Source organism: Quercus suber, unplaced genomic scaffold (assembly GCF_002906115.3).
Source record: "Quercus suber isolate HL8 unplaced genomic scaffold, Cork oak 2.0 scaffold_66, whole genome shotgun sequence".
Lineage (NCBI taxonomy): Eukaryota > Viridiplantae > Streptophyta > Magnoliopsida > Fagales > Fagaceae > Quercus > Quercus suber.
Genome location: NW_027069531.1, coordinates 1,046,306 through 1,058,002, shown reverse-complemented (window position 1 = coordinate 1,058,002; position 11,697 = coordinate 1,046,306). Strand labels below are relative to the sequence as shown.

Here is an 11,697-nt window from a genome sequence, read left to right as displayed (position 1 = left end):
TTAAAATATAATTCAAACCTATTCTTCTTATTCAAACAATTAGATAATATTACTTAACCACAAGATTTTTTATTTAAAAAAACTTATATAATTAGATTGATTTTATTTGTAAAAGTATAGTTAATTCTTATAATTGTATCATAGCGGACAAATTTTAGTTACAAAACTGATTGTAGCCTAAAACTACAATCTTACTCAATAAAATAAACATTACTATATATTTTGAAAATATAACCATTAAATTGCATATTCTCTATGCTTTTAATACATATATCAAATTTTGTATCAATCGGATATTATTTATTATATGATTTATAAACTTATATTTTATACATAATTTTAAACTACAAAAACTTGCAATTTAAACAATTTATTGATGATGTAACTATTAATCTTTAATTTTCTAGAAATTTTGCAAACATTGAGGATATAAGAAGAATATGTAATCCAAAGGTAGATTTGTCAAAATTCACCACTAATAAAAAGATATTGAATTAAGTTATAGCCTTAGACTACAACTAATTTTGTAGCTAAAAAATATTGAACAAAGTTGTAGCTCTAGACTATAACAAATTTTGTAGCTAAACTTTGTCCGGACCTATATTGAGCTCTTAAATATTATTCATATGCAGAATTAGTTTTACTAACTCTTCAATCATGAGCTTGAAAAGTATGAAAAGCATTGCAAGGTAATTTATATATCAGACTTGAGAATGGCATAGAGTGATAGAACAAGTTGATACCAATTAAGATGATATGCTGATAACGAATTTTTATTTTATTTTTGAAAAAAACTAAACTTGGCATCACAAATCACAATTAAGGGAATGAAGGATTAGATTCTATTATATTACAAGTATTCAAATAGGTCATTGCTCATGGTAAGAATTGGCATTTGTGAAGAGAGAGGGACTGGGAGAACCGCCATAACTGAACCATGTGATGGCCACAGTATGGTCCAGGGACTCCAGGCCCATCTCTTTATAACATGGTATTCCAGTAATACGTCGGCAGAAATCGACTTTTTCCATTTGTCCTTTTTTAAAATAAATAAACTTTTTTTTTTGAAAGTTAAAATAATATAATAAATAAAATTCCATATAATTGTTATACTTATATAAATATCACAAATTTTTTTAGTCAAATTCATAACTTTCCAAAGTTCATGCATTTTAGCAATAAAATTCGAATCAACTATAAGTAGCGAGTGGTAGATAATCATTTTTGTATAGGTCTACCAATTTTTTTTTATCCTCAACTCATTGTCGATAATAGTGTAACTTTAGAGTTGTAAAAAGTTATGTCTATAGATTTTTTCGTTCTTAACTCTTAAGTATTACTTTTGTGGATTTTCATTATTTTTAGCTTTAAGATACTTAAATTAGGTCTAGATTGATATTATGATGTTGACTTTGTTTTTACTAAAAACATTCTTTGGAAAACTTGCTTGTTTTCCTCTGTTTGGTTGTGAATTTGCGACCCTAAAAATAAGGTAAAACAAATATTTTCTGTTGTTTGGTTGGCATTAAAAATTATCAATATTTCTTATAATTCCAAATAACTATAATACTATATGAATACAAACTTTAATTCATGAAAACATACGTCAAATGGGATTTTTTTTTTTTTCTTTTTAAAAGCCATATGGGAATCTCAAATAGGAAGATAGACCTCAAATTCAAAATTTATGTGAAAATTTAAGAGGGAAAGCAATTGGTTTGAACAAAAATTACAATTTGGGAAAAAGTAAACAAGGGTCAACAATCAATTGATAACCCGTCCACAAGTCAACAATTGATCTATGGAAAGAGAAGGCAGCCAAGAGAGGGAAGTTGTCCTTGGGAGTAATGTGTAGCTTATTTTTGTTGGTTGGTTGAGTATGTAAATTTTTTTTTGGAAGCAAAAAACATTTTCCTCTCTATTAGACTTGTTTTTCATTTACTTGCATTTTTGCATCATACAAATACCCAACAATATAGAAAATATTTTCTTTATCTATAAATTTAAGATTGATTCAATTGATAAGAGTCTTGTAATTTAGTTATATAGACTACTCTATAATTGGGACTCAAATCTCATCTAGCTAATTATTGTAACTATTGAATTATTTAAAAAATAATAATTTAATTAAAAGTCTTAATTGGAAAATAAAATCAAGCTTTGAGTTTTTCTATGTTAAAAAAAAAAAAAATTGAGATGGATGGCATTATTATCAAAGTAAGAGAGGGGATGGATCATTGATGGGTCGTTTTCTTTGTACACGGGAAGTTTTCACACGCACATAAAAAACCCACTAAAACAAGTTGGGAAAGTCAGATTGTATTTGGCAAGGGGAGCAACAAAGTTGTGCTTGTCAGATTGGCGTGCATTACGTTGTAGAAAGAAAAAGAGAGATTCATGAACTCTCTCATGCCGAGTATGATAGAACTCATTTTGCTTTCTAGCTAGCTAGAGCCGCACAAAGAGAGAGAGAGAGGGAAAGTGGGGGCCTCATAAAATAAACTCATGCTAAAACAGAGCCGTTTTGCTTTCTAGCTAGCTAGAGCTGCACAAAAATAAAGCCATCATCGTTAAAAGAGAAGCCAAGAGGGAAAAGAAGAAGTGGAAAAAAAAAAACTTACGAAACTTTTTGGTTTTTATTTTTTTTTATTTTTTTATTATTATATAATCTTGGGGTGGTGAAAACTGAGCAGTGAGAGAAGGAGAGGAAAGGTAGTGGTGGTGGGAGCTAATTCAAGATAGAAAGAGATTGAGTAAAGAGTAAAGAGAGATAGGAGTGGGAACATTCTCAGACTTGTTTGGCTTTTAGTATTTGTGTTTGTGTTTGTGGAGTTGTGGTAGCTGTCAAAGATGAGGAACAGCTCATCTTTTTGAAGGTTAGCTTTTTTGGGATTTGTTGGGTGGTTTCAGTGTATGTGGGGTTCTCTGCTTCTTTGCGGATATAAGTGCTCGTGCAGTGAACATTGTGTCTCTTGTCGTTGTTGTGCCAAACTGATATTTCATTCTTCGTACTTTGCAAAGTGAGAAAGTGCATCGGGGACAGTTTAATAGGTTGGTTGGTCTTGGTTTTGGTTTTGGTTTTGGAGACCCTTCCTAATCCTAAACACTCGGTTCTAAATGCTCTAATTTCCTGTCTCTATATTACTGTGTGTATGCTCACTGCTCTTTATTTTTATTTGTTTATATAACCAAGTCTTTAGATTCTTGTGGGGTTGAGAACTTGAGATTCTGAATTTTGTTATCTGGGTCTGGTTTGCTTTAATTGAGGTGGGATTTTGTTCTTTGTTTATTTTTAATGTTTTCTGCAGTATTGTTTCTTATAGTCAAATAAAGAGAATTTTGTTGATGCAATACCAGTTTTTGTATTTAGTTTATGTTTAATTTCTTTCATTTGTTGTGAAAAAATGAGGCGGGAATATGCTTAAAAATTATTTATATGGTGAAATCCTATTGCTTTGTTTAGTAAAGAATATGGGATTTTCTTGGGACTGATTTCTGTGCCACATTCTGATTTTGATCCTAACAATTCTGCTCCCCCATTTAGTTTGAAACAATTTCGTTGGTACTGATGTTTGCTTGCAATCTTTTCAATGGAAACCACACAAAAAATGATGCCTTCTTGTCTACTATGTTGTGGTTGATTCAACTCATACCGAGATATGCTGTTTCCTTTTGCAGGTGTTCTGGGTTCAATAGGAACAATAGGTGAAAGAGGATTGGCAAAAGAATGTGGAATTCTGGGTTTTGTGTTTTGGGTTCTGAGACTTTGTGGACCATGAATGGTCTTGGTGGTCTGTGATCCCTTGGAAAAAGAAAAGAAAGAGAAAGAGAAAGCAACTATCTAGAATTGAGAACGATAAACAAATCAACTAAGGGCGGTGGTGTCAGTTTTGAGCAAGTGGGGGTGTCTCTGGCTTTGGAATTATATATGTTCGAGAGAGAGATTGCTGGCTGTGTCTCCTAAGCTGACCTCTTTGCCCGGACTCCTTGGGTTGTGTTACCAATCTAGGAAGCAACCACTTCTTTTGGGGTCTCTTCAAGTGAAAAGGGGTTTGTTAAAAATCACACAACTCCCATTTCCATTCACACACACATGCACACACACACTCTCTCTGGCCTTGTTTTATGGGAAAGATTCGGTCATACTAAGAAATCCTAAATATTTTCTTTTGATCCATCCTTCCTTACTTTAATAACATCATAAAGTTGGTCACATTCAGGTGTTAAAACTCTGCTTGGACTCGCTTCTTATTGTTTAAAGAAGTTTGGATTTTATTGGTGGTGCTTCTGCTTCTGTGATTCTCTTCCTATAACATTTTGGCAAAATGAAGTTCATGAAACTTGGATCTAAGCCTGACTCTTTTCAGATTGATGGAGACAATATTAGGTGAGTATGATGTACTCTTTCAAGATCCACTTGCAATATATATGCTGAAAATTTATTAAAGTTACATGCTTGCTAACCTTCATCTTACCCACTTTCTGGTTTTTCAAAAGATTTTCCCTGATCTGCTTGTTCTCTGTTTGCCGTATGTGTTAAAGCAGATATTCTCTTAAGCTAATTACTCCTCCAAAAATTCAGTTTTTAAAAACCCTTGACTGCTTTAAGGCATGGCTTCCTTGAAAAACTATGTATTAAGTCATCGCGAGCTCCATAGTAAATTGCTTGATTGATAGAGGGTTTTTTGCTTCCCTTGTACTTCTCAAGATTTATGGGGTTTTCCTCAACAAAAAATTTAAATTAAAAAAAAAAAATTAAAAGAGGAAGATTTATGGGGTTCATGCACACTACACCCAAATATAATATTATTATAGGCTTTACTGTTTTGTTTATCATATGAAGATAAGTAAATCATTTTTTGAAAATTAAAGAATTTAGCCTTCTTTTTTTCGCGTAATCATATAAGATGGTGATTCAATCCTGCAGTAATGATTCCCATATTTCCATTGTTATCATCTCAGTTGTAGATTTCCTGTTCATGTTCCTGTCTAATATGAAATTCTATAATAGCATGTCCACTTGTTAAAGAGATGCCACTCCAGTTTATATTTGGAATAACTGGGCCTCTTTGATCAAATAAGAAGTTCTTTTGAATGGTTCCAAAACGTTCTATGATTCCTGTATAATCTCATTTTCACTTGGTAATGAATTGCCACACCAATGTTTTGCTGTTTGTGGTCCTGTAAAGTTATATAATTTCATTTCCACTGGGTAATGAAATGCCCCTCCAATTTCTACTTGGAATTAGTGAACCTGTTTGATCAGCTTAAAAGTTATGAGGATGGTTTCAAACATTCTATGATTTTTCCCTAGGCAATAGGTTGTAAATATTTCAAATATCTTATTCAATTTATGGAACTATAAATGTATTTTTAAAATAAATATATGTCATTGTAGAACTTTGTAGTCTAAGATTTTTGCTACAAACTTTAGGCTTTTGAATCCACGGTATCCACTCCATACTGGCTATGCATTACCACTAGGTTGTCTAAGTTCAGCTTTCCAAAAGTGGAGGAAAATGGACATTTTTGAGAATAGTGGGTAGTTCCCTAGTTGGGTTCATAATTAAAATTGCATCTAGGTTTCTTTTGACTGTTGAAGAAAATAAATTTTATATTTAAAACATAATAACATCAGGACAATTTGGTTGGTGAGCATCAAGCTTTCCACCCTGTAATGTGTCTTTTTGGGGTTGTATCCTCCTTTACTGTTATTATTAAATCATCCTGCATGTTATTTCCTTCTTTTGATGAGATAACTAATGAATTAAGCACACCGAAAAGGGGGGAAGCTATTAAAATATGCATAGTCTGCAAGCCTCCAATAGTGGTGCCTGAGTAATTACATGACTGGCCTCTTTCCAAATTTTTTTGCTTCTATAATAATTTTCTGCTTAGTCCTTTGAGTGATATAGTCTGTACTTTCTTGTTCTGCTTATGCTTACACTTGCCAAATTCAAATCAATTAATATTTGTGTATCAAATTTATTATCAACTCAGAGAAATGTTTGTAATTTCAGATACGCGGCAAGTGATTTGGCAACTGACATAGTCATTAACATCAGGGATGTGAAATTCTATCTGCATAAGGTATGAAACTGTATCAATGGGTTGCAATACTTTAGTTGATAGCTTGCTATGCATGAAATTTTGTAAGAATGGTTCCGTAGTGATGTTTTGAACTCACTAACCCTGCCAAATACATGGGTAGACTTGATTCTGGTTTCAAACTTAGTTAACTAAGTCTATTCATGTAATTTTCTCCGTCTCTCAAAACCTTATCTTCAAGGTGGGAATGAAAACCTACCAAATTGTCCAGGTCACTTGGTTCGTTCACTTTACATTGGTTACAGCAGTAATCATGAAGAACCGTTTGTAGATCAAAGTAACATCAAACCATTGCAATGGCATATTTTGATGAGATACCCTACTTAGCTAGCTAGACTTTCAACAATATGGTTTTAGGAACACAAATATAATGTTTTTCTGGGGGCTACTGGTGGGAATTTAAATATGTTGTTTAGTCGTCTAATGCTCTGTAATATCTCTGCAGTTCCCCCTTTTGTCCAAGAGTGCACGCTTGCAGAAACTGGTTGCAACCGCAAATGAGGAAAACAACGATGAAATTTACATCCAGGACATTCCTGGCGGACCTGCTGCTTTTGAAATATGTGCCAAATTTTGTTATGGTATGACAGTTACTCTCAATGCATACAATGTGGTTGCTGCTCGATGCGCAGCAGAGTACCTTGAGATGTATGAAACTATTGAGAAAGGAAACCTTGTCTACAAGATTGATGTCTTTCTCAATTCAAGTGTCTTCCGGAGTTGGAAAGACTCAATTATTGTTCTTCAAACAACAAAGTCTCTTCTTCCATGGTCTGAGGAACTTAAAGTGGTCAGCCACTGCCTTGATTCCATAGCTTCCAAGGCTTCCATTGACACTTCCAAGGTGGACTGGTCATACACCTATAACAGGAAAAAGCTCCCATATGAGAATGGGAATGATCCACTCTGGAATAGTGTGAGAAAACTGCAGATGGTTCCAAAGGACTGGTGGGTAGAAGACCTCTGTGAGCTTCAAATTGATTTGTACAAGCGGGTCATGACAACAATAAAGACAAAAGGCAAAGTTTCTGGTGATGTCATTGGAGAAGCCTTGAATGCATATATCCTGAGAAGGTTGCCGGGTTTTAGCAAGGGTGTGCTGCAGGGTGGGGATGTTGTAAAGTATAGATCATTGGTGGAAACCATAGTGCAGCTACTGCCCACAGAGAAGGGCAGCATCCAATGCAGTTTCCTTCTTAAGTTGTTGAGAGCAGCAATAATGTTAGAATGTGGAGAAACTGAACAACAGGAACTAATGAGGAGAATTGGCCAGCAGCTCGAGGAGGCTACTGTGGTGGATCTTTTATTTCGAGCCCCATCTGGGGAATCAATGATTTATGATGTTGATATAGTGCAAAACCTAGTTGAGGAGTTTGCAACGCATGAGCAGAATACTCAGGCTGATTCTCCCATGGAAAATGAATTCCAGGAGATTAGAAGCCCAAGGTTTGTGCCGGACGCTTCCAAAGTAATGGTAGCAAAGCTGGTTGATGGCTACCTTGCCGAGGTTTCACGTGATCCCAATTTATCTGTGTCAAAATTTGTCAATCTTGCTGCAATGGTATCAAGCTTCTCAAGGCCATCTCATGATGGACTCTACCGTGCTATTGACATGTATCTGAGGGTAAGCTGAATACTATAGGTCTATCTGTCAGCTTTGAAGTTCTAGGTAACAAATAAGGTTTCTATTAGCTAACAAATTAGCCATATAGTTCCCTAGTTTGGACATGCAAGAAAAACATGCTACTGTTCTCATGGTCAAAATCTCACTAGAGATAACCCAATAATTTAGTTTTTATAGATTAAGAATAAGATTTTGGAGGATGTTTGCCTCTGGCCATATTTCTGATCCCAGTTTTGATAACATCATAGACTTGAGACCATTTTGATCATTCTAGTGTCTACAATTGAGACTTGACAATTATCTTTGTACGTGCCTCATGACAGGCAACAATCACTTTTCCATTTGAATCTACAAAACTTTGTTCTTCTTCCTTTGTTATCCAAATTGTGTAATTGTAAATTGATATTTTTCATATACAGTGCAAAACTTGTATAGCCAGAAATAGACCGAGACTATTGCTTTTTTACTAATTGATTGTATTTCAATGCAGGAACATCCTGGGATTGGTAAGAGTGAGAGGAAGAGAATATGCAGGTTGATGGACTGCAGGAAGTTGTCAGCGGAAGCTTGCATGCATGCAGTGCAAAATGAGCGGCTTCCCTTGCGAGTTGTTGTGCAGGTCCTCTTCTTTGAGCAGCTTAGGGCTACAACTTCAACTGGCAATGGCACACCTGAGCTACCTGGTTCAATCAGGGCCTTAATACCCGGTGGCTCTCATGGCAGCTCAAGGTCTACAACAACCAACACAGAAGAGGACTGGGATGCTGTGCCAACAGCGGAGGATATAAAGGCTTTGAAAGGGGAGCTTGCTAGTTTGAGATTAGGAGGCAGTGATGGGAGAGTTGACAGTAATAGAGATGTAAACAATGGTGCTAAAACTAATGCTGAGAAAGTTGTTGCCTATAAGATGAAAGGTTTGGTCATGTCGAAGCTCTTTTCAAAGCTCTGGTCAAGTAAGGAAAGAAATGGTGAAATTAGTAGCTCTGATACATCAGAAAGCCCTGTTTCTACCAATGCAGATGAAACAAAATCTACTCCTTCCAGAAGTAGGAGGCAATCAGTATCTTAGTGCAGACAGTTTGGCAGAATTGGAGCACAACTTTGGCCAGTTTGTAAAAATTGCCTCACTCATTTGACATAGGAAATTAGAACCCACTGACGTATTTCAGCTGATTTTCTATTGGGAATTTTAGGCAATGGCATGCAGTTACAGAAAAAAGATGCCTAGAAATTCATTTCTGAGTGTTTGTTGTCACATTATTGTTCCCCGAAATTCAGGTTCTAAGTAGTGAGTAGTGACCAGTTTTTGCTGTACCATAACCAGAGAAATGCCAAACTTATGGATGTCTTTCTTACTATCATTCTTGTTTTCTTTCACAGACTTGAAATCCAATTCACTCACTTCTTCCATAGAATGACACCTTTCAACATCGCGATCAAGCACACATAACTTGATAGCAACAAAAATTTAATGGGAACTTAAGCAAATTATTAGTTCGTGTGAAAGTATTAGAAAGTATATATTTTTTCAATTAATAGTTAATAATTAAGTGTTTTTTTTTTTAAGTTTTATTGATAGTAACTTATATTCTCCAGTATATGCTCATACTCATTTAAGAATGAACGCAATTAGATTATATATCAAAAGTTTATACTTAAGTTTAATACAAATCCTTGTTCATTTTTTTTTTTATCTAACTCTTAAAAAATCTTTGTAATGATATGATTGGATAGGGTAAATTGTTTATTCTAATTTACCATATATAAAAGATAGTTTGTTGACTTATTTACATACTTCGGTTGCATTTAGTATTGGCTTAAAAAGCTAACTTTTTTTATTATTTAGTTTATTTTTGCTACTATTCAGTTTATTTTTGTTACTATTCATGAGTTCGACACTCATTGCACTTTTTTGTACTATTCATGGGTCTTACTGTACTATTTTAGCTACCTCTTAGCTTTATCTACAGTATTTTAAGCAAAAAGTTTTCAATTTCAACTAAATAAGGTTATTCTCAAACATCAAGCACTTTTGATGGTTAACGATGTTAGAGCAATTTTGATTACATAATTTAATTTATTACATTTCAAAACTTCAGGTTTAATTTGTTACTTTTGAAATTGTAGAATTTAATTTGGACTATCCCTAAACTCTAGGATTTAATTATGATACATTGATTTGATTTTAATTAATATTCAAAATTTTCAAATAAGTTATTATGAAAACTAGTTACAAACACACACGATGCGTGATATAATTATTATGTATTGTAATATAATATATAATTTTTCTCTAAATTTTTTTGAAGTTAATTTTTTCTCCTTAAAAATTAAACAATTTATATTCAGTCTAATTAGGTCTACTTCGGTCCACTCAGTCAATTTCAGTCCTCCTTCAGTCCATTTTAGACTAATTGAGCCTTAAATTGATTCTTTTTATAGGTTTTTTTTTTCTTTCTCTTCATTTTTGGGTTGAAAAGTATGAAATTTTATTATATTTGGGCTAAACTTTTTAGTCTTGATTTAAAAAATAAAAATAAAAATACTAAAATAGACATTAGAAATTAAAAATATAAGCCCTAAAAATGCAATAAAAATTATAAATATTCAAAAGTCTTATTCAGTTCACATTGGTTCCATTCAGTCCATTTTGTCATCTTCAGTTCAATTTAGTCCTATTCAGTCCATTCGGTCCTATTTAGTCTATTTTGACCACTAAACTTATATTCGGTCCAATTCTCGTCCCATTCGATCCTTTTCATTCCACTTTGGTCTAATTCAGTCCATTCAGTCCACATTGACTTTATTCGGTCCACATTAGTCATATTATGTCCACTTTCGTCTAATTCGGTCCATTCAATCCACAATGGCCGTATTCTGTTCACTTATTCTATCCACTTTTATGGTCATTCGGTCCACTTTGGTCCTATTCTGTCCATTTTGTCAAATTTGGTTCCATTCGGTCCATTATATTCAATTCGGTCCTATTCAGTCCACATTACTTCTATTTGGTCCATGTCAGTCCTATTCGGTCCAATCTGTCAACTTCGGTCCTATTCAGTCCACCTTATTCCTATTTGGTCCCATTCTCTCCATTTGATCCACTTTGTCCTATTTGGTCCATTCAGATTACCTTGTTTCATTTTGGTCTACTTCAATATATTTTTGTGCCCTTACATAATGGGAAAAGACATGTTTGGGTTGAAAGCATCTAATCTAAATCCAAATTTATTAAAATAATAACAATAAATCTCAAACTTGTAATATCTGAAATCTTAAACATAACATTTATTATTACTACGCTTTTGTTGAGCCACATTAATATAGCATTTTAGTCACTTTGGTTCGACTAAATTTAAGTGAAAGTCTTTCTAAACAAAAATGTTATGAATATACAAATGTACTCTTTAGGGCAATTATTCATTTGTTTTAACTTTATTACTTTTAAATGAATTGCATAAAATTGATTATACATTTAAGCAAAATAAATAAATATATACATATGTATGTATGTATGTATGTATAATTTTTATTTAAATAAATTATTAAAATTATTCATTTTTTTTAAAAGAGATTATCTTGATAATTAAAACTCATATCAAACTTACACTGAATATATATAATTTATTCTCTAAATTTTATTGGAGAGAGAGAGAGAGAGAGAGAGAGAGAGAGAGAGTACTTGTGACGGGAAACTAAAAAATATAACACCAAAACGTATGTAACCAAAATAGAGTTTTAAAAATCACAATGATTTATCAATATAAAGTGGAGTTGAAAGAAGAAAAAAAAATCAAGAGAAAGAGAATAATCACTTTTTCAAGAGAGAATGTGAGAGAGAATAATAAGAAATTTATAAAAAATAATATGAGAAGAAAAAAAAGTAAAAATAAAAAAATGTAGTAATAAACACAAAATTATTCAAGTCATGTTATGTAATAAAATAACATTATATTTTTATATAC

General features: G+C 33.1%; 1 protein-coding gene across 3 annotated transcripts; it reads left to right on the top strand.

Moving 5' to 3' along the window:
* Positions 1 to 2,321: 2,321 nt before the first annotated feature.
* LOC112027075 (BTB/POZ domain-containing protein NPY4) lies at positions 2,322 to 9,093 on the top strand. Of its 3 annotated transcripts, none has more exons than XM_024059744.2 (6): positions 2,322 to 3,051; positions 3,679 to 4,050; positions 4,221 to 4,387; positions 6,021 to 6,090; positions 6,554 to 7,732; positions 8,223 to 9,093. In XM_024059744.2, exons 3-6 carry the CDS (start codon positions 4,326 to 4,328, stop codon positions 8,799 to 8,801), a joined length of 1,890 nt encoding a protein of 629 aa, XP_023915512.1. In that variant the 5' UTR covers positions 2,322 to 3,051; positions 3,679 to 4,050; positions 4,221 to 4,325; the 3' UTR covers positions 8,802 to 9,093. The 3 variants fall into 3 exon arrangements, with proteins under 3 accessions (XP_023915512.1, XP_065628975.1, XP_023915516.1); XM_065772903.1 differs by lacking the exon at positions 2,322 to 3,051 and adding an exon at positions 3,062 to 3,150; XM_024059748.2 differs by lacking the exon at positions 2,322 to 3,051 and adding an exon at positions 3,167 to 3,267.
* Positions 9,094 to 11,697: the final 2,604 nt, after the last annotated feature.